The sequence below is a fragment of the Salvelinus fontinalis genome, chromosome 35 (assembly GCF_029448725.1).
Source record: "Salvelinus fontinalis isolate EN_2023a chromosome 35, ASM2944872v1, whole genome shotgun sequence".
NCBI classification, from domain to species: domain Eukaryota; kingdom Metazoa; phylum Chordata; class Actinopteri; order Salmoniformes; family Salmonidae; genus Salvelinus; species Salvelinus fontinalis.
In genome coordinates this window covers 2,030,645-2,053,521 of record NC_074699.1, presented here as the reverse complement: position 1 = coordinate 2,053,521, position 22,877 = coordinate 2,030,645, and the positions used below count along the sequence as shown (strand labels likewise).

General features: G+C 41.3%; 1 protein-coding gene across 2 annotated transcripts; it reads left to right on the top strand.

Annotated features, from left to right (window-relative positions):
* The first annotated feature begins 5,776 nt into the window (after positions 1 to 5,776).
* On the top strand, positions 5,777 to 22,690 carry LOC129834200 (cytoplasmic dynein 1 light intermediate chain 2-like). Of its 2 annotated transcripts, none has more exons than XM_055898941.1 (13): positions 5,777 to 5,900; positions 6,606 to 6,679; positions 6,849 to 6,965; positions 7,059 to 7,289; positions 10,482 to 10,648; positions 14,036 to 14,129; positions 15,862 to 15,997; positions 16,934 to 17,045; positions 17,149 to 17,208; positions 17,755 to 17,799; positions 17,964 to 18,081; positions 18,715 to 18,843; positions 19,461 to 22,690. In XM_055898941.1, the coding sequence occupies exons 1-13, from the start codon at positions 5,806 to 5,808 to the stop codon at positions 19,562 to 19,564; spliced, it is 1,482 nt and encodes a 493-aa protein (XP_055754916.1). In that variant the 5' UTR covers positions 5,777 to 5,805; the 3' UTR covers positions 19,565 to 22,690. The 2 variants fall into 2 exon arrangements, with proteins under 2 accessions (XP_055754916.1, XP_055754917.1); XM_055898942.1 differs by having other exon boundaries at positions 19,466 to 19,569.
* Positions 22,691 to 22,877: the final 187 nt, after the last annotated feature.

The following is a 22,877-nucleotide window of genomic DNA, read 5'->3' as shown; positions in this document are numbered from 1 at the left end:
TTTGATGTCTTCACTATTATTCAAGAATGTAGAAAATCCCTTAGATGTTAGGTGTGTTCAAACTTTTGACCGGTAGTGTACATCAAAATGTCACGATCATCGTAACTTTGAAGATGAGTGGACCAAGGCGCAGCGTGATAGAAAGACATCTTCTTTTATTATGAAGACGAACAAACAAACAAAACAACAAACAGACGACCGTGAAGCTATTCAAACAAAATAGTGCTGACACTAAACATAGACAATTACCCACCATAGCCTAATGCCTATGGCTGCCTTAAATATGGCTCCCAATCAGAGACAATGAAAGACAGCTGTCTCTGATTGAGAACCATTCAGGCAACCATAGACTTACCTAGACACCTACACTAAACACAACCCCATAACCTCTACAAAACCCCCTATACAATACAACCACCCAAGACGAGACAAATACACACAAACATCCCCCCTGTCACACCCTGACCTAACCAAAATATTACAGAAAACAAAGAATACTAAGGCCAGGGCGTGACACAAAAGTATTTAGAATGATCTGGTTGATTTTTAGTTCTGATATTTGTCATGCGTGGTAAGGAGTACAGATGCAGCTCATCCTGGGGCAATGTGTCCAATTTGTCCTGATGGTGGCACAGTGGGCCCACACCTTGAACCCCACCTATGCTGCTTGCAGCTTTATTTTTTTGTTTGTTGTTTTTTTGTTTTTGCTGTTCTCCAAATAGTATTTTAGAGTTTTGAAATGGTATGCAGTAAATGATCTTAAACTTTTCTGGACCTCACTAAAACAGACCCTGCCCACTGGGCACAGACATCAGTTCAACGTCTAGTTTTGATTTACATTTGTTTGAGTTGTCAACTAATGTGAATTCAACGTGAAATCAACAACAAATTTCACCATGTCATTGGATTTAGGTTAGAAGTTGTGTGAAAAAAATACAAAATTCCCTTTTACATTGATTACTTTTGCAAATCCAATCAGTTTTCCACTTGGGTAGCTACGACCCTGTGTGCCATAAACCCTCAGGAACATGATGTCTGATTCCCGTAGGTTCAACATACTGTTTTTCATGTTAGTTATTGTTCGTAAAGGTGACAGAGTCCCCAAAGTTCACTCTCAATATTACTTTTCCATTTGAAGTTTCCTGACATACGGCATCTTTGTTCTATTTGCCTTCTTTGTGTTAATATGCCCAATATTATGTGTGAGGTTTAATGAAATTCTACAACGTGCTCCTTTTTGTGCGTACAGTTAACTCGAGAGATGACACCGTTTTTCATGTACATTAGGTCTTGTCTTGTTATCATCTGCATCGTTGAAAGACAGGGAACAGGGAAATATTTATAGGGACATTTTGAAACAGAAAACGGCAGAGTATTCCATTTTGTTCTCAAGACAGGAAACATGAAGAGTTTGTCTTATTGCCCAGGAGTGGATTTTGTTTTGATGGACTGAGGGGAATGGTCTTTGCAAGTGTAAATCAAAGAAAAAAGGAATAGGAAAGGAATAGGATGTGTTTGTGTTCTTTCAGCTGCAATTTTATATGGAAATTGTTTAGCAACCACAAGGGAAAGATTAACTTCAGGCACTTTAAGTTCAGGCACTTGTAATAGCCTACTAGGCTAGACTACAGTCTTTGACCAACCAATACTGAACCAGATATTACATGTGTGGTTTAATAACACATTAAGGACTTTCTGGATCCCACCTTACAAAATAAAAGAGAGTGAGACTTGTTTTTCTGTCTCACCTAAGAGTGGACTGAACCAGTCTTTAATTTGAACACTCTCATTGGACAGGAGCCATCAGCAATCGGAGATTAGATCACATCACATCAATGAGGAGGAGGATGTGTCCTCTCATCTCTATGGTGTGGAATGCAATCAAACAAGTATTGAAGAAGTGCAGTCATCAAATTAACATGCTCATGAATAGGGAGAGGTGTGGTAGCAGGGTTACATATTTTCTTACTGCATACAGATGTAGGATCTAAACTTGAGCCTGTCTCCTACAGCAAGAAAGAAATCCTGCAGCAACAGGAAATGTGATTTATTATGTGGACTATAATTAAAGGAAATTTTTGTAGCGGTTGATACATTTTTCATAAGGGAAAATCAAGTCTGAATTTGTAAGTGGAAATAACAAACTTTAGAAGCCTTTTAAAACCTCAAATACACTAGAAGTTTTAAATGTCCTAGGGTGAATTTTCAGAGTGATCAAATTAAGATCTTACATCTGTATGATTGCCAAGCTTCTTGCCATCCAGGACCTATATACCAGGCGGTGTCAGAGGAAGGCCCAAAAAAATCCAAGGACTCCAGCCACCCTAGTCATAAAGGTTCTCTCTGCCTACCGCACGGCAAGCGGTATCGGAGCGCCAAGTCTAGGTCAAAAAGTCTTCTTAACAGCTTCTACCCCCAAGCCATAAGACTCCTGAACAGCTAATCAAATGGCTATCCAGACTATTTGCATTGTCCCCACCCCACCCCTAATTTTTACGCTGCTGCTACTCTTTGTTTATTATCCATGCATAATCAATTTACCTCTACCTACATGTACATATTACCTCGACTAACCGGTGCCCCTGCACATGGACTCTGTACCGGAACACCTATGTATATAGCCTCGCTACTGTTATTTATTGTTGCTCCTTAATTATTTGTTATATAGAGATATTTTTAAAACTGCATTGTTGGTTAAGGGCTTATAAGTAAGCATTTCACTGTTTGGTGAATACCTGTTGTATTCAACACATGTGCAAATAAAATTTGATTTGATTGGCACTTAAAAGGGAATTAACTTTTCCAAGACATGAAAACATTAATTTCCATTCAATCATGTAGTCAGTACACTCAACTGTCACACGCTCATCAGATTCTGTTGATGTGCCTTGGGGAATAAGCAACCTATTTGGCAACCTTACTATACCAAAGTTCTTTCCCATGCAGGCAGAGTGTTATAAGGCATGACTCATGAGAAAATGCTTCATTTATACCAGTCTATCACGTTTTCATTTCACCACTATCAGTTGACTGTTCATTTGTTAGATTGACTTTGGCTGAGAGTAAGGTTATAGACTTCCCATACCCTTCAAGTAGAACGTTTTATGGTTTGTGTGCTCAGTTCCACTTACTCTGCTCTTCAAACACATCATATGCAATCAATCATAAGGGTTTTGCAGAACCAAGTTCTGGATGGGAATTTTACTAGGAGAACAGTGTCACCTTCTGTCTCTGCTATGGAATTACATCAACTGTTTGATATGAGAGTATCTTTTATGCACAATAAGCAATATGTATGTTAATGTGAACTCATAGCTTGCTGTTTGGTGGTAAGCATTTATTAGTTTAAAGGACACAATATCCAATCTGTGTTTTTTGTTTGGAATACTAGGCCTTGTATCAGAGACTGATGCAGGATGTACCTTCTCTGCAATTCCCTCTCAGGAATTGTAGAGAAGGTAGCCTAGTGTGTGCTCGTGAAGAAAATATAAGCACGCTTAGCTTGCTGGAATGACAAGTTCAATAAATTAAATGAATGTAATATATTGTATTGCAGTGTAGCAAAATCAGTGTCATTGAGCAGAAAAGCAGAACAGAGGCTTGTTTCCCTCAAGCCTTTGACAAAAACAAAACCTGTTTTATTAGATTTCCCTGGCAGCAGGAGTAGGCCTCTCCACACCATGAATGGAAGTAAGAGTAGAAAGGCCAAGTATCACATGACTCACAGTTCTGGCATGCACTTCAGCCAATATTCCCAATCTACCCTGGATCTATAGATGGGGAAACCCAAAGCCATATGGGGAGTTCTAAGGGAATTCCCTACAGCAATAACATAGATGCCTCAGTTCAACTGCCTGCCCTGCCTTCCTGTCTCAAAGGTCTATGGTGGGGCAGGTGGGACTCTGAGTCCCTTGGTCATCTCAAAATGAATTACCAGCACAGCTCTATTCAAGTCTGGGTGCCCTTTTTGACACAGTGATTGATTCAGGTTTACAGGATTGCTCCTATTTCATTTGTGGCCCAGATTTAATTATTGATTGGCGTCATTCTGGTTTGAACTAGTGTAAAGCAAGTTTCGGTCATTATGTTGTTTACATGGTTTTTCTTGTAAAGGCTGATTATTATCTAACGATTGTGTGTGTTGGCGTTTACAGTAACAATGTAATGTGTAACTGAGAGGCACTGACTAAGGACATTGAAACCCTTTACATTTAGTGGAAAATATGTTTTAAAAAATGTGAGGGACCCATTAACAATGCAATTGGTAAAATCATATGATTTCCTCCAAATCGTTAACACTTTACAGCGTTTACTTTGAAAACAGTTAGCATACGTATGAAAATGTATGCACTCACTACTGTAAATCGCTCTTCTCATTAAATGTAATCCTATAAATCCTCTTGCAGCCCCTCCTCTCTAAGCACACACGGTCTCTGTTTATTAATTACATCTTGCGGAAGACTTAAGAAAAATGAATCCAAGCAGTCGAAATGATTACGTCTTGGTTTAAATTCAGATGATCGTCTAGACACACACCTGTTTGACATGTTTTTTTTAACTTTAGCCTTTAGCGCGATGCTTGCTGGCTTTTAATATAAATTCACTGTCTTGTCTGTCTGTAAAGGCAGTGACACCAAGCAGTTAGCAAATTAGCCAGCTAACTAACTAACGTTACATTTCACTACACCCGCAACAATATCTGCTAAATATGTGTATGTGAGCAAACAATATATATCTATTTTTAAAGTATACCAGTGAATACTGTTAACAGCGTGTCTTTTCTTATGACCGTTTAAATTTGTCCATGATGTTCCTGTACTGCCCGCGTCTGAGTGATGGAAGCGATTTTTTTTTTTAAATTTAGCCTTTCGTTTATAGACTGGCCAATAGCTTCTATCCCCAGACCGTTAGGCTGCTGAATAGCCACCCAATCAGCTACCTGCCAATCACCTACCCCACCTGTTGGAGCTCGGAGTTGAAGATTTTCACTGGACCCTGCATTTACATCTGCAACCATGTGCATGTGACTAATAAACTCTAAATCTATATGTTGCCTTCTTATGATTCCACTAGGTGGCATCACTTTACTTGTCTGCAATACGGTCTACTCGTCTGCTCTACTGCTCCAGTTAATTGTCTTTGGTCTTGCAACTGATGTGCAGTCAGCTCTTTCCACCCCAAACTGACCCAAATGTATTATGGCCTAGCTGTACAACTGATCCTGGACCAGTTGTTAAGTGTACAATGCCCAATATTAAAAATAAGTCAGTCAGCCTTGCAGGATGACATCATGCAAGCCAACGCGTACTGAGCGCGCTGTTATTATGCCTGATCACAATTAGCCTACACAACACTTTCATGGTAACTTGTTGTTTTTCTTTGTCCTATTTTCCCCCTCTTTCATGATTACAGTAAATCATTGAGGAAATAATTATGATATAATCAGATGTAGTTTTTGGAAGGAGGCTACTGAGTTGTGTAGGTGCACTGGGTTTAGTATGCGCAAAATATTGTACACTAACCCACTTCAGATATTTTGATTGGGCCACGGAAAAAATAGTGATTGAATATTATCACCATAAGTTATCATCAGCTTTGAACCTTTGTTTGTATCTGGTGCTTGGTTGGTAGCAAGATGTGGTAGGTATCCTTCTTCTTTCTCTGTGTTGTTTAGCTATAGATTTTGAACCATCAATGATGAGCCGCATTCCGGGATTTGTTGCGGTGTAAATCGGGTGCACATAATTTTAACAAGGTCCTAGGGCGCCCAAGTCGCGCCTCTCTTTTTGTGGCTGTAGAAAGAAGATGGCTCCCGTTCTGGAGAAGAAGTTCCTGGGCGCAGCCGGGGCAGGCGACACTATGGAAAATAGCAACGAAGACGAGGAAGGACAAAACCTATGGCAAGTTCAAGTACTCGTGATTTACAATGTGCTATTTTCTGTAACGGAAAAGTTTTTTATTAACTTGTTTAATGTGCTTTGTCACTGCCGGGTGCTCTCATCAAAACGGTCCCGGATGCCTTCAAAACAGTTATTCCTAACGCGTACTGTAGTTACGATAGCAAACGTTCGTTCAACTAGTTAGTGTGGCTACATAACTAACCAGTTACAATAAAACGAACCAACCTTATAGCTAACTAGGCAAGCTAACCAATATCCACTCCAAATCAATACCAATAACAGGCGCGTTAACTAGCTAACTAGCCACGTTATTGTCGTCTGATTGTGCAGGACCAAAGAATAACGTTAACTAGCTTGCTTTCCAGCTAGCCCCGTAGCCACAATAATTTTTGTTCCTTGATAGTTACAGCTACATAACTAGCTATGCTATAATATTGCCAAGCCAGTCAAACTTATTTTATAAAATATTCAAACTTAAGAAACGATATAGCTAGCTAGCTATGATCAGTGACAGCTGACACTCAAAAGCTCATTTGACAAGGTAGGCTAATTAGCGTAACAAGTGATAGCTAGCTAACGGTCTTGGTGGCCAGACAGACATGCAGACAGACACCTACCAGTAGGCTATATGTGTTAGGCCTAGGCTACTTAATTGCATCATGTGATAGCAAGCTAGCAAACTAATTGCGTTGTTATTCCCTTCAGGACTTCAATTCTCAGTGAGGTTTCAACACGTTCAAGTTCCAAGTTGCCATCCGGGAAGAACATATTGGTGTTTGGTAAGTGTAAATCCATAGCCTTCAGTAACTTGTAATCACATCAAAAGGGAGAAGTAGCTTATTTTCAGGAGAGGTTGCATATAACATTATACAGGTAATAAATGTTGTCTTAAGTCAAATAAACCAAATCATAACATGACATTAACCTATTTGTGTTGAAATGTCTCAGGTGAGGATGGGTCAGGAAAGACAACGATTATGGCAAAACTCCAAGGAGCAGAGCACAATAAGAAAGGAAGAGGCCTGGAGTATCTGTATCTGAACGTCCACGATGAGGACATAGATGGTAAGTTCCCTGTTCTAGTGGCAAAAAATACAACTACATGGGTTAGGCTACATGTTATTTTTTGCGTGACTGTAAATCTCTGAATATTGGCAGACCTTACACGCTGTAACGTGTGGATCCTGGATGGGGACTTGTATCACAAAGGCCTGCTAAAGTTTGCAGTGACAGCAGAGTCGCTGAACGACAGCTTGGCAGTGTTTGTGGCAGACATGTCAAGACCCTGGACTATCATGGAGTCGCTCCAGAAGTGGGCCAGCGTGCTGCGTGATCATGTGGACAAGCTCAAGATCCCACCGGAGGAAATGAGAGCGATGGAGCAGAGGAGTAAGTAGTGCTGAATCATCTACTTCACCTTGGCTGCTGCGACAGTGTCTGTGGGGACGATTGTCCAAGCAAAGGCCAGTCCGAACATTGAGCTATGTTTGTTTGGCAATCTGACAGTAGAGGTGATGATAATTGTTTCCCTTTATGTTGCGAGATGCTCGTGGAGCTGATGATATGGGTTTTGTTTGGCACGTGTCTGCAGCATAGTGAACATCCCCAGACAGAGCCAATGAGATGTATGCTTACATAACAAATTTAGGCTACAGTTTGGATGCTGGCTGGTTTTTCATTTAAACTAAAGGGAATGGTAGTAGAAAGCAGACACTGAAGTATAAAATTACACATGGTCATGGTAGTTTGTAGGTCATCAGAAAGGCCCATGATTATCAGCTGTGTTCAGTCATGATGACCAAAAGCCTAGTCTGTTGATCACTGTCTTATGTACTGAATGCTCCCTCCTGATCATTTTAGAAATTATCATGAAGTGCTCTTTTGTGCTCTGAACTTGCATGCTCTTACAAGAGCCGGGGGTTATCTGAGGTTCTCTTGAGCAGGCTGTCTGAAGGTTACTCTGCTTGGAGATGCTTTAGAGATTGGTTTGATTTTGCAATCCAGAATTAAACCAATGCCATGTTTAATGTGTTCAAATAATCCTAGTGGATAGGTTCACTGTTTTTGTCATCAATCAACTGTAGGCCTATGACTACTCTGGACTTAAGTGTCAGGTTTATGATTGGAGAACCACTAGGCCTAACTGTTAACCAACTTAAATGTGTGAAAGGGGAAGTGGCAGAAGGATGATGTTTCTGTAGGCAAAAAAAGCTTTGAGGAAAGGTAGCACATTACTGCATTCTATACAAATATTGAATATTTTGCATAATCTGAACCCTTCTACTGGACCAATAATCAGTGATTTACTGAATCTATACTGTAGGCTAAATTACGTCATTTTTGACATGAAGACTTGGTTTGACTTTTCTTTCTCAATATAGGGAGGAAAGCCTTTGCATAGTTGTCAAGCCTTGTTTTTCATTGTGGATTGTGTTGTACTAGTAAATATGTTTTACTTTGTTCAATATTGGAGGCCTGATTTTTGGCAAATGGTGTTTGCTGATATCCAACACAGGTAGCCAGGCTGGTATATGCTCCCTGCTAAACTCTTGTTGAATACACGCCCACCCACAAACAGTTACAGCTTTCCAATCTAGCAGAGTAGCATATCATCCAGACAGTCATCTTTCAGGATGTCGGAAATGATGTCATCACTGCACATGTCAGACTAGTGCGACATATCTAAAGGGAGGAGGGGTGTCCAGGCGCCCTTACAGCAGTGTTGCATCATGGTTTCTTCTGACACCAGATTGAGTCTAAGCATGGAAGGGATATCGAGTTTGCAGGACGTTCTGGCTCAGTTGAAACTGGAGCAGCTTGATGGTGCTCTGTAGCGGAACCATTCCTTGCTGTATCATGCACTGAAATAACACAGATCAATAGTTTTCTATTAACAACTGTCATTATCAGGATTCAGGAATATGTCTCTGCATTATAGGCCACAAAGCTGAAGGGTCGTGCAGGAAAAAAATGGAAATTACGCTTCAAATTGGTCATTATCATATCTAGGCTAATGCTTATACTGTAAAGCTATTTGGCCCCACCCATGTTTGTACTGGAACGGTTAAGTGGGCAAAGTCGAACGATGGACGATTCACGCTCTTGTCTCTGTCTGTCCTTCTGATTTAAAGTGGTGTCTGAATGATGAGAAATCTGGATTTATAACTGTACAGATGTGAAGGCTAGAAGTATGACCACTGCACCTTTCTGACAGGCACTTTACTGTTATTACCTTACTAAAGATGCTTTGCTGCTCAGCCAGGTTATGTAAGAAATGTAGGCCTAAGCTATGTATGTCACTCCCACCAAGGCAGTCTACCAAAATATCCAAGGAGAAAAAACAAAGCTCAATGGCTGAGAAGTGCCTGCCTAAGAATGTTTTCCTTGAAGAACACAATGTGAGCCAGGCATTTTTTTGTACACCCAGTTATTTGAGTTCTTTGTAGACAATTGTTTGTCCAAGAGAGTAAATGCTGTAGTGTTACACTAGGGCAATTGCACATTTGCATCTTTTGGTTTGTTTTTGTCAGTTGAGACTGTTGCGTCTAAGTTCTGCTGGCCCCCTGTAGCTTTAGCTGGCACAGATCAGAGCCTGAACAGGGAGTCTGATCCCACCCCTGTTCCCAATCAGCTGGAGTTTACATCACAGGGCTCAGGCCAGGCAGCCCAGCACCCTAAGGGTTGTTCTGTTCCTGGTGGAGGGAAGTGCTGTAGCAACATTGGCTCTCTGGGTTAACCGTAACCACATTCCTAAGGTTCCTGAGGAAGGGGAAGTGCCTTCCCAGACCACTGCTCACAGCTGCTGTTCTGGGATGCATACAGGGGACAGACTGACAACACAGATGCCTGCAGCAGTGCCCGATTGGGAGTTATGCTTCTCCTTTATACCGAAATAGACAAATAGACCTAGCCTTTGTTGTGTTTTGCTGTAGAAATATATGGATCCATCATGTTAGTTAAGCTCTTTGGAGTGTAAATATATTAGCAAGTAGTACTAAAAGCTTAGCGAGTCGTTCTGAAAGCTCTTGCGCTTGTTTTACATATCTATCGACTACAGTCTCTAGTGTTGAGTCCTGTAGAAAGTCCAGGAGAAGCTAATTGTCATTGATATTCTGTTTAGTTGGAGTTAACAGCACATAGTGGCATGAATAGCTAGACGATGGATGGGCTGTTGTCTGCTTGACTAAGGCAGACGGTTAGTTATGTGTGTAAAACACGGTGGGAGTTATTCTCCAGTCTGGGTAGTGGAGCAGGCAGGAGAGGAGCTGCTGTCAGATCAGCTAATGTCTCTACAGACATGGTGCAGTGAGTTCTGGAGCTCAGTGAGAATGGCTGGGTCTGGGGAAACAGGGACTGCATTTATTCCTTGTCAGGTCACTTGGACTTTAAAAACTCAGGGCCTTAGTTATGGAGTACTCATTTGTGATGCTGTCCTGCATGCTTTATTTCAATCAGAAGAAAATGTATGCTCTCTATACAACCTGTGTTAATAAATCTTGTAAAGATTATTGATCCTCCAAATGAAAAAAGGTGCATTGCGACTGGCCTAACCAATGCGGCCGTCCCCTGTCTGCCCCACAGTGGTGAAGGCTTTCCAGGAATACACAGAGCCGGAGGGAGCCGACCCAGCCTCTCCCCAGAGACGGGCTCCCCCTGCAGGCGGGGATGACGAGGGCGTGGTGCTACCGCTCGGGGAAAATGTACTCACACACAACCTGGGCATTCCAGTGCTAATAGTTTGCACAAAGGTAAGTTGAGGCTGTCTGGTTGAAATATACCGTTTAAAAAAAAAAAAGTTTGGACACACCTACCCATTCAAGGGTTTTTCTTTATTTTTTACTATTTTCTACATTGTAGAATAATAGTGAAGACATCAAAACTACGAAATAACACATGGAATCCATGTATTAACCAAAAAAGTGTTTAACAAATCAAATTATATTTGAGATTCTTCAAATAGCTACCATTTGCTTTGATGACAGCTTTGCACAGTCTTGGCATTTTCTCAACTATCCTCGTGAGGTAGTCACCTGGAATGCATTTCAATTAACAGGTGTGCCTTGTTATAATTTAATTTGTGGAATTTCTTTCCTTAATGCAGTTGAGCCAATCAGTTCTGTTGTGACAAGGTAGGGGTGGTATACAGAATATAGCCCTATTTGCTATAAGATCAAGTCCATATTATGGCAAGAACAGCTCAAATAAGCATAGAGAAACGACAGCCCATTACTTTAAGACATGGTCGGTCAGTCTGGAAAATTAAGAACTTTGAAAGTTTCTTCCAAGTGCAGTCGCAAAAACCTCCATGAGGACCGCCACAGGAAAGGAAGCCCCAGAGTTGCCTCTGCTGCAGAGGATAAGTTCATTAGAGTTAACTGCACCTCAGATTGCAGCCCAAATAAATGCTTCACAGAGTTCAAGTAACCGACACATCTCAATATCAACTGTTCAGAGGAGACTGCGTGAATCAGGCCTTCATGGTCGAATTGCTGCAAAGGAACTTTGCTGCAATCCTTTGGTCTGATACATCCAAATTAGATTTTTGGTTCCAACCTCTGTGTCTTTGTGAGACACAGAGTAGGTGAACGGATTATCTCTGCGTGTGTTGTTACCACCATGAAGCATCGATGACGAGTTCTGATGGTGTGGCGGTGCTTTGCTGGTGATGCTGTCAGTGATTTATATCAGGGCACACTTAACCAGCATGGCTACCACATCATTCTGCAGCGATACATCTGGTTTGGTTCGCCATCACACCTGGTTTGCGCTTAGTGGGACTGTCATTTGTTTTTCAACAGGACAATGACCCCAAACACATCTCCAGGCTGTGTAAGGGCTATTTGACCAAGAAGGAGAGTGATGGAGTGCTGCTTCAGATGACCTGGGCTCCACAATCACCTGATCTCAACCCAATTGAGATGGTTTGGGATGAGTTGGACCACAGAGGTGAAGGAAAAGCAGCCAAGTGCTCAGCATATGTGGGAACTCCTTCAAGACTGTTGGAAAAGCATTCCAGGTGAAGCTGGTTGAGAGAATGAAGCTGCTTGAGAGAATGCCAAGAGTGTGCAACGTTGTCAAGGCAAAGGGTGGCAACTTTGAACAATATCAATTATATTTTGATTTGTTTAAAACTTTTTGGGGGGTTACTACATGATTTCATATGTGTTATTTAATAGTTAATAATAGTAGATGTTTTGACTATTATTTTACAATGTAGAAAATAGTAAAAATAAAAACCCTTGAATGAGTTTGCCCTAACTTTTGACTGGTACTGTAGGTACCTGAAAGAAGTAGCCTGCCATTTTTAGGCACCAGTTTTGAAATGAATAGACAGTTTTTGTACTGAAAGATTTTAAATAACACTGATCCACAACTAACTAGTACACCATTGACGCTCCACTCTGGCAGTCCATTTCACGGTTGGTGCCTGATCATCCCCCGTCTTGAGTTGCTGGTTTTTAGTGTTGCCCGTGAGGCAGCATCTTCAGCCCATGAAAGCACCACATTATTCCATGTCCATGAGCTTCTGGCAAATTGCTGCTTTAAAAGAACACAATGTTGTCAGTCATCAGTACTTCACATGCTAGTCATGACGAGGACGAGTGAATGTATTCTTTTCACTGCTCACTGTTTTTCTATTTCTCTTCTGCCTTTAGGGAGGAAAGGCTTATTTCACTCCTGGGGAATTCATATTGGTCTTTAGTGCAGTTTGTTGAATATACTCTCAGAGCATTAGTGAAGTGTCCTCTCTTCAGGCACTATACATATGGATTTTGTGGATTTGAAGTGTGGTATGTCTTAGTCTGCTGTCATTACGTGTCATGACCCGCAAAACAGCCCTTAACATCCGCTTGCTTAACCCAAAAGCCAGCCGCACCAATGTGTTGGAGGAAACACCGTTCAACTGTCGACCGAGGTCAGCCTGCAGTTGCCCGGCCCGCCACAGAGTCGCTAGAGCGCGATGAGCCAAGTAAAGCCCCTCTGGCCAAACCCTCTCCTAACCCGGATGACGCTGGGCCAATTGTGCGCCACCCTATGGGACTCCCGTTCACGGCAGGTTGTGTCACAGCTGGTCGAACCACAGGCTGTAGTGACACCACAACAATGCGATGCAGTGCCTTAAACCGCTGCGCCACTCGGGAGGCCATTTGCTGTATTTTCTAAATTCATTATGTCATTGAGTTTGATAATTGAGTGAGAACTACATTGCACCACCTGCTGCCCTTTACTGAGCTATAAGGAATATGAATGCCAGTTTACTCGCAGACACAGATACACAGGTTTTAAATGATTAAGCATGCTAGCAGATACCATATACTTCCAGTCATTGTGCTAACGCTAGTTAGCATTGGCTCTCAAAACTACCTCTAACTTCCTTCATACTGGACACTGAGACATATACAAATGGTATCCACAAGTTCATCTGACTTTGGGAAGTAGATAAAGAACCTCTGCTCAAATTGCAAAATATCCCTTTAAATCCCACTGAGTGTGGCACTTGGGTATGTATATTTAATGACGGGCACCTGCATATTTAACTAGGCCTGCTGTCTTCGCTACTGCCATTTTTTAATTTCAGGAAGTAGCTAGCCTGGCATTCCCTGAGTCATGCTCAGCCAGTCAGCCTTGTTGTTGTCAAGGTTACCATCTTGTGGTCACTGTGGGGAAGTGTATATGTGTGTGAGAGACAGGGTGGGGCCTGCCTGCAGGGTCTTACTGCTCCTCCCGGAGGGAGTGAGGAGGGGAACTTGCAAGCGAGGGGAGGAGAGCGGAAGTGAGGGAGGGTCAAGGCTGAGACTGAAAGGGAGGCATGGCGAAGTGAGCTAAGCTTGAGCTAATGCGAGTCATTTTTATGTCCCTCAGGAAGGTATGGTTTACTTGCTCCAGTTGTATCCTAATTGCCGTCTACTTTGCTCTCTTTTTCGCTCTTTCTCTGTCAGTTAAATCCAAAGGGCTTTATTGGCATGTGAAACATATGTTTACATTGCCAAAGCAAATGAAATAGATAAACAAAAGTGAAATAAACAATCTAAAAATGAACAGTAAAAGTTACACTCACAAGTTTAAAAGGAATAGAGACATTTCATGTCATATTATGGCAATGTACAGTGTTATAATGATGTCTCTCTCCACAGTGTGATGCAGTCAGTGTTTTAGAGAAGGAGCACGACTTCAGAGAGGAGCACTTCGACTTCATCCAGTCCCACATCCGACGATTCTGCTTACAGTGTATCCTTTCCACTCAAACACAACTCTCCCTTCTTAGAATGACAGGCCCCACCATAGATGCAATATTATACAGTTGAAGTCGGAAATGTACGTACACCTTAGCGAAATGCGTTTAAACTCTGTTTTTTTATCATTCCTGACATTTAATCCTAGTAAACATTCCCTGTCTTAGGTCAGTTAGGGTCACCGCTTTATTTTAAGAATGTGAAATGTCAGAATAACAAGAATTTATTTCAGCTTTTATTTCTTTCATCACATTCCCAGTGGGTCAGAAGTTTACATGTACTCAATTAGTATTTGGTAGCATTGCCTTTAAATAGTTTAACTTGCATCAAATGTTTCGGGTAGCCTTCTACAAGATTCCCACAATAAGTTAGGTGAATTTTGACCCATTCCTCCTGACAGATCTGGTGTAACTGAGTCAGGTTTGTAGGCCTCCTTGCTCACACACGCTTTGTCAAATTTTCTATAGGATTGAGGTCAGGGCTTTGTGACGGCCACTACAATACCTTGACTTTGTTGTCCTTAAGCCATTTTGCCACAACTTTGGAAGTATGCTTGGGGTCATTGTCCATTTGGAAGACTCATTTGCGACCAAGCTTTAACTTCCTGACTGATGTCTTGAGATGTTGCTTCAATATATCCACATAATCTTCCTTCCTCGTGATTCTATCTATTTTGTGAAGTGCACCAGTCCTGCAGCAAAGCACCCCCACAACATGATGCTGCCACCCCGTGCTTCACGGTTGGGATGGTGTTCTTCAGCTTGCAAGCATCCCCCTTTTTACTCCAAACATAACGATGGTCCTTATGGCCAAACAGTTCCTTTTTTGTTTCATCAGACCAGAGGACATTTCTCCAAAAAGTACAATCTTTGTCTCCATGTGCAGTTGCAAACCGAAGTCTGGCTTTTTTATGGCGGTTTTGGAGCAGTGGCTTCTTCCTTGCTGAGCGGCCTTTCAGGATATGTCGATATAGGACTCGTTTTACTGTGGGGATAAATACTTTTGTACCTGTTTCCTCAAGCATCTTCACACGGTCTTTTGCTGTTGTTCTGGGATTGATTTGCACTTTTCACACAAGTACGTTCATCTCTAGGAGACAGAACGCATCTCTTTCCTGAGCGGTATAACGGCTGCGTGGTCCCATGGTGTTTATACTTGCGTACTATTGTTTGTACAGATGAACGTGGTATCTTCAGGCATTTGGATATTGCTCCCAAGGATGAACCAGAGTTGTGGAGGTCTGTATTTTTCTTTTCTGAGGTCTTGGCTGATTTATTTAGATTTTCCCATGATGTCAAGCAAAGAGGCACTGAGTTTGAAGGTAGGCCTTGAAATACATCCACAGGTACACCTCCAATTGACTCAAATTATGTCAATTAGCCTATCAGAAGCTTCTAAAGCCATGCCATTTTTTTCTGGAATTTTCCAAGCTGTTTAAAGTCACAGTCAACTTAGTGTATGTAAACTTCTGACCCACTGGAATTGTGATACAGTGAAATAATCTGTCTGTAAACAATTGTTGGAAAAATTGCTTGTCATGCACAAAGTAGATGTCCTAACCGACTTGCCAAAACTATAGTTTGTTAACAATAAATTTGTGGAGTGGTTGAAAAACGAGTTTTAATGACTCCATCCTAAGTGTATGTAAACTTCTGACTTCAACTGTACGTGTTTTATTTAATTTTGTGCCCTATCATGTCTGCATGTTCCTTAACCCCACCTGACAGATGGAGCTGCATTGATTTACACCTCTGTCAAAGAGGAGAAGAACTTGGACCTCCTATATAAATACATAGTGCACAAAATATATGACTTCCAGTTCACCACACCTGCCTTAGTTGTGGAGAAGGATGCTATTTTGATGTAAGCGAATGCTCAGTTATGCTCTGTTAGATACCCATGTATTGAGGTAATTATTTTTAATCTTGTGATTTGGCCTTTTGATTGCCTCAAACAAGAAAGACGAAACATTTCAATGTACAAAGGGGCAACACAATGCCAGAGAATGCAAGAATCCCTTCAAATGTAATGTACTAACACGCCCCCTTCCTGCATTGGGGAACATCCCACGCTCTCCCTGCGTGTGCCCCATGTCTATTTCTATGGGCACAGTTACTGTTCATGACACAAACTTTTCTACAGTTCTGCACATTTTGTTATGTGGTGCAAAGAACATTTTCCCGTTTTAAATCAAAAAGAATTGCAGTTCTATATGTTTTGCCATGTCTAATGTGTTTTTGTGGTAATTGAGTTACTAAAGAATTACTATCTATGGGCTAAAAGAAACTAAATGAAAGAATGTTAGCTGACATGGGCTAGTTGATCTGGACATTTCTGACAAGTTATAAATAGCTCTCTAAGATATGCAATGACTAACATGACAAGAGGAACTGATGATGCACTACCCAATTGTGAAATTGCACCTTGTGCATTCTACTATCACAAAATGTTAACATTTTGGGGGGGGGAACCCCTGCGTGTGTCCTCGCACCCCCCACAGTTTCGTGAACCACTGATTTAGCACACATGCTTTTCCAGAGCGACTAACAGGAGCAATTGGGGTTAAGTGCCTTGCTCAAGGGCACATCGATGTTTCACCTAATTGGCTCTGGGATTAAAACCAGCTAACTTTCGGTTACTGGCCCGACGCTCTTAAACACTAGGATACCTGCCCCCCCAGATATGACTGGTGGAGAGTTCTGAAGTTATATGAACATGTACTGTATCGTCATTGATGGTTATTGTAACAAACTATTGGTCAGTGCTTGAGTACCAAACAAAAGTGTTTTCCTTTCCTAGTCCATCTGGATGGGACAATGAGAAGAAGATTGCAATTCTGCATGAAAATTTCACAACAGTGAGACCTGAAGACCCCTTTGAAGACTTCATCATGAAGCCTCCAGTACGGAAGGTAGGATCATGAGACTTCTACGGATAAGAGACATGACTAGGACATTTGACAAATTTACCTTCTGCATCTCCCTTGGTTGGACATTCATGCCTTCTCTCTCCAGCTGGTTCATGATAAGGAGGTCAACGCGGAGGACGAGCAGGTGTTCCTTATGAAGCAACAGGTATGTTTGTTTACATTCTAGAACACACAGTTCTCGGTTGCCTTTCATGGTTGCAATTCCATTTAATTTCCTCTTCTAAAGATGCACACTAGATGGTAGTGAGCTGAGAATAAAATGATTGGTTTTGTTCAAAGCTATGATTGTGCATAGTGGAGCCAGTTTCATTTTATTAGCCTTTCCCAGGCTTCAAAGCCTGAGGTTCCTATTCTGTACTTCCTCACGGGCCAATCAGGAGCCTGAGGACTCCCAGGGCTTTAGCCTAATTGGTTGAAAGGGTGTTGTTTCTGAGAGATCACGTGGTTGCCTTAGGGCAAAGAGCGTTTTCTTTTTGTACTGGGCTTCAGTCAATCCCTGTTAGATCAAGCTACCAGTATCTATCCATGCAATGTTTTTCTACTATGCCCATAATCTGTGATGGAAGAAAGTGTTTCTGGGAATGTTACGAGGGTTGGAAAGTAAAATATAAAATGCTGAATTTTACGGCTGCAATTATTTCAGTGAAAGTAGAACTGTCACACCATTTTTTTCTTTGTGTCTGTTCTGAAGTCTTTGCTGGCCAAGCAGCCGGCCACACCAACAAGAGGATCAACAGTAAGTGTGATAACATCAACCACATTTGTTTTCTTCTGTTTTTCTCCTGACCACTTTCTCTTTACAAATGAGAGTTGGATGACAATCATTTCATCAATAAGAGCCATGATTAATTTGAATTGCCTCAACTGTACTCTGCTCTCTGTCTTCTGTCTGTATTTCAGGAATCTCCTGGACGGACTGCTTCTGGCTCGCCTCGACCCACTGGGCGTACAGGCCCTACCAATGTGGCCAGCGTCTCGCCAATGACCGCGGTCAAGAAACCTGACCCCAACATGAAGGGTAAGTTGAACCACTGGAACTTACTGCCCACCCTTTCTTTGTATTTTTACAGAGCATCATGGAAACTGTTGTATGAGAACTGGCAGTCATTTGGGCAACACTTTATTTGGGTGTTGGAAGTGTGTGACTGCTGTGTAACCACTGCCCCCCTGAGGTAGCTATTGAAATAATTCCATAAATAATGGATTCCTGCAGTCCTCCCTCCGCTGGCCTTGCTTGGGGAGAAATATTGACATTTTCTCCATTAAGCTCAGTGGTGGAGCTGTGCATACCAGTGTGAATAGATCCGCTTAAATTAAACCGAATTTAATTGAGACCTGTAACCCCTACCCTGTAGTTGGTTGCTGTTGGCAAGGACATGTGGGGAGGAAAGGAATTGGATACGCTGTATGAAAAACAGACAGTTAATCCTCTAGGAATGCATCTGCATTGAATTGAATTATGTAAATCGTGTTCCAGTTAAAGTATGATCCTGTGTGCACAGTAGTTTTTAATGATGAAATTATGAATACTATGATCATACAGTAATAACTTACTTGTGTGCCTGAATTGTATGGAAGAAATAGATCTCTCCTTTTTAAATCTCATGGTTCTGATCCTAAGGAATGCTCGTCTCATGTGTTTGTGTCTCAGGAGCAGCAGCAAACGAGGGAGTGCTGGCCAACTTCTTTAACAGCCTTTTGAGTAAAAAGACTGGGTCCCCTGGGAGTCCAGGCACCGGAGCTGCAGGAGCAGGATCTCCAGGATCTGTCAAGAAAACAGGTAAGGTCTTCTCTGGCCTGGCCCTCCAGGGCGTCAGTGGCTTCTCTCTGGTTTAACTGCCTCTTGTTGTTGCCTTTGGACCATGCTGTTGTCTGGAAGTTTACCCCTAGAACCTGAGAGGGTGAAAAGGGAGTTCTTGGCAGGTCCTAGAGGGGAAAGTGTTCCACTCGACTCCTCTGCCACTGGAGGAACTGGTGAAAGGCCTGTATGCATGGGACAACAGTTGTTAACAATGTGTCATTCTCTGGTTGCAAAATGGCACAAAACCACCCTAAATGACACCAAGCACGTACCACGGCTCACTGCTTATCTCTCATTTTTGTTCGTCCATTCAGTATGAAGTTGTAATTAACCCATTGTCCCAGCATACTTCCGTGGCCTTGTGTCCTACTGGCCTCGTTCAGCTAATGACATAAAACTGAAAGAATATGCATGGAATGTCTTATGATTGGTTTTGCATGTGTCACGTGATGCAACTGAAGTAATTTAGCATGGGGCCCACATCTCATCAGTTTCCATCCGCTTGCTGGCCTGGCCATAACAGTCAATGTCGTATTTCTAGTACAGGCACAGAAGCTACAGGATATTACTTTCTCTTCTCTCTTTTATTTTCCAAGGGCAGAAGCCGGTTTTGACTGACGTCCAGGCAGAGTTGGATAGAATGACTCGCAAACCGGACTCCATGGTTACAGCTAACACACCGACAGAGAACGAAGCGTGAACTCAACAACAGCATTGTCCACTGCAAATACTCTGGAAGACAAACACACACAAGCATAAAAAAAAAACGAAATATGACCAAATTCCCAATGTGTATATCAGTCAGCAGACAGTAGTTTTGCCAAATGAATTTGAGATGCTATCAGATATATTGGTTATTTTGGTAAGATGGGGAAAGGTGGAGGTCTGGAGGAGGAGGAAGTTGAGGACTTGGCTGTATCTATCCTTATTACTTCAATTGTAATGTTTTTTTTTTTGTTGTTTTTGTTTTTGCTGCAAGGGTTGTCCGGTTAAGTAATGCGTGCACACTCCTTGGGGGGCAGCCAAATCCCCTGGTCCCCTCTGTTAGCTAGGGGATACACCCTCCCTCACAAGCTTAAAGAGTGGAAAAGTGCTGCGGCCTCTTGTTCAGCTAATCTTATGGAAGGAAAGCGGTTGTGATAAGAACAATTAAACCCTAAATATGTTCATTTAAATAAATGATATACTTGCAAGCGTATGTAGTATGTACAAAAAAAAAGAAGCGGTTAGAGATATGATACTGGTGTATTTATATATAAAAAAATCTTTATTTTCTATTTTTTCTGCACTGTTTGCGATTAGAAAAGGGTTTAGATAGCTATATCTCATAACATGTTAAGCTCTACTGACGTCATGACACTAATGTGACAAATACAGATAGCTGATAGCAAACAGTGGCCTGCCCACAAAATGGCAGGTCCAACTAGTCATCTAAGGATTCTGTAAATATCAATGAAATTGCAATTCAAGCTTTTGGTCTTATTTTGTACAAAAATGAAATTCTTTCACAAGATTGTGAAGAAATGTCTGGGATAAAATGAGCATTGTTGGGATTGACAAGTGTAGAGTTAGCAAGGAACACTCTTTTGGCTAGAGGTGTTTTGGGGGCTGCATCTTTCCTACTATAACTCCCAAGTGCCTGGCACAGTAACTGTTTGTGTCATAGTGGAGCTGCTTGTCCACTTAGAGGAAATGCACTGTACCACCAATGGAAAAAAGTTGTTGTCCATTTGGTCATTTCAAGTAATTTATTTTGTTATTTTTTTTTGAATAACAAGTCTGTGGTCTTTGCATAAGGTTTCAAAAGAAATGTAGCTTACTTCCATGGCCTAGATGACATTGTTCGCTTGAGCAATAATGAGAATGCCTTTCATTTTATAAACTGTAAAGGTATCTAGATGCAGATTTTTAGAAGCAACCACAAGTTTAGAGTATTTGTGTCCCCCAGATGAACACTTGCATGGTTTAAACCACTCAGTTGCGTGGCCAAATCATATGGAAATCAAATACTACGGTTTTAATGAAATGGGTTAACCTTAAAAAGGAAATTTAGCTCTGTTCTTTTTCAGTTTCAAATGTTTGTATACAAGCTGTATGGCAGGTCAGGTTAAACATTCCCGATTTCTACATGATGTAGGTGTAAAAATCGTGGCCCAGTAGAAAATTGCAATGTCCACAGATCTTTTGTGTGATCTTCAGTGCCCATTTGCAATGTTGACTTTTTGCCTTCAGTGTACATACAGTTCACAATTTGTCCATCTTTGCACCCTGCCTTCACTCAGGGCAGATCTTAGTCAATATTATCAGCCTTTGCTTGTGTCCTTAGTAGTTTTTTTTTAATTGTCCTAGTTCTGCCAATGTTTTTGTTAATTACATCCACTCTACTGTACCATATCAAATAATTTGTCAAAATCGTAAGATTATTTGATTAATCACAAATAACTAGATGATCACCCTCAAATCTACCTACAGTCTAGCTATGGTTAATTTGCAGATCAGCAATTGTAACATTGGTTTAATAAACTGTAAGAGCAGCTACTTGGCTTTTTAAAACCACCTATAACAACAACAGAAACTACATAGAATTGGAACCTGGAACCAAAGATGCAGCAATCAGTGTGTTCTGTTTGTGTAGAATAGTCTGATTTGATTCCCAGGTGACCATCTCCCCTGGCCCTGCGTGGAACACCTATCATTCCAAAGTACATTCTAAGGTGGTCTGTATACTTAACCCCTACCTGAGTTGCCAGGCTAACTTTTTTTCCTCTGTAAGGGGAAAAAAAACGCACGACCTAGAGGTGTGCAGTCTACTTTATTTTGTGTTAACTAATCTGTTGTAAGAATAAGAACCGGCTGGATTTTGATTCCTTTTTATCTTCATTGGGCAGAAATTTGCATCTAAGATCTGTTGTTGAAATTCAAGCACAATATTGTGACAGCCAGGAGTATTAATCTTATGTTGAAATAATCACTTTCATTGGGAGAGTTGTATTGAACCCCCAGATGTTATTGTTTAAACTAGAGAATGCATACTCTTCTACCTGCCTGCTTAGAACGTGTATTGATGAATTACAAGTATGATTTACTTAATATTGCATTCATATTTTTGGGATTAGCAGTATAACGAACATGTCCCTGGCAGTCAAATCTGCTCCAGACTTTTAAAGCTACACATTTTTTGGAGTTAAAGAAAATATCCAAATAAACTAAAATCCATGTCAATGCTCCTTAGTTTTTCATGTGCATTTCTGGTACACCTGACCATTGCAGCGCATCTCCTTAGTATTTTTCTGTTCGATTTTTCTGCACAACAATGGTTGCTGTTTGCAAGCATTACTTTGCGTAAATGATATAGGACAGATATCTTTAGGGTGGTAACAGCCTAGAAATTCATGAACTAGTTCACTCCTCTGATGTTTGTCTCCACATAGTTACTATACATCTGCGGTAGCCAAACAGAAATGTGTATGTTTGGGTAGTACATCACACTGCTTGATTTCCAAATTGCAGGTTTTTGATGATTGGATATCATTTTCTTTCAAGGTTAAGTTAAAAGCGACTGCTCTATACATCATTTTAGTGCTATGCCTTCAGGCCTTGAAAATATACACATATAGGAGATTTAAAAGCTTTTGCTTCCAGTCCTTTTCATTCAGGATATAAACACCTTTAAACCACATGGAGTACTGTGTTTGTGCCCTGGACATATTCTGTGTGATTGTATGGCTTTAACGTGATGCAGCCATGTGGTATCTCGCTTTTTGTGCCGACAAAGATGAGGAAAAGTGTCTGTCTGCCCTGGCTTCAATAAAACAAAGAATTCAGACTTTTGTTACCTTTTTGTATCCCTTTGTCTCAAATCATGATGATGTGTGTCTAGAAGGCAAGTAAAATCCATGGTGAATATTGCTCTGTTTCGCTGTTTTAATTTCCTGGTATTCAGTGTGAATTCTAGAAGTGACACCATTGGGTACATATTGGTGAGTCATTTTATCCAACCCCTCAACCTACTG

Coding starts and splice junctions, on each gene's coding strand:
- LOC129834200 (XM_055898941.1), top strand. CDS start 5,806: ATGGCTCCCGTTCTGGAGAAGAAGTTCCTGGGCGCAGCCGGGGCAGGC. Junction 6,680..6,848: donor GAAGAACATATTGGTGTTTG/GTAAGTGTAAAT, acceptor GAAATGTCTCAG/GTGAGGATGGGTCAGGAAAG. Junction 18,082..18,714: donor ACCTGACCCCAACATGAAGG/GTAAGTTGAACC, acceptor TTTGTGTCTCAG/GAGCAGCAGCAAACGAGGGA.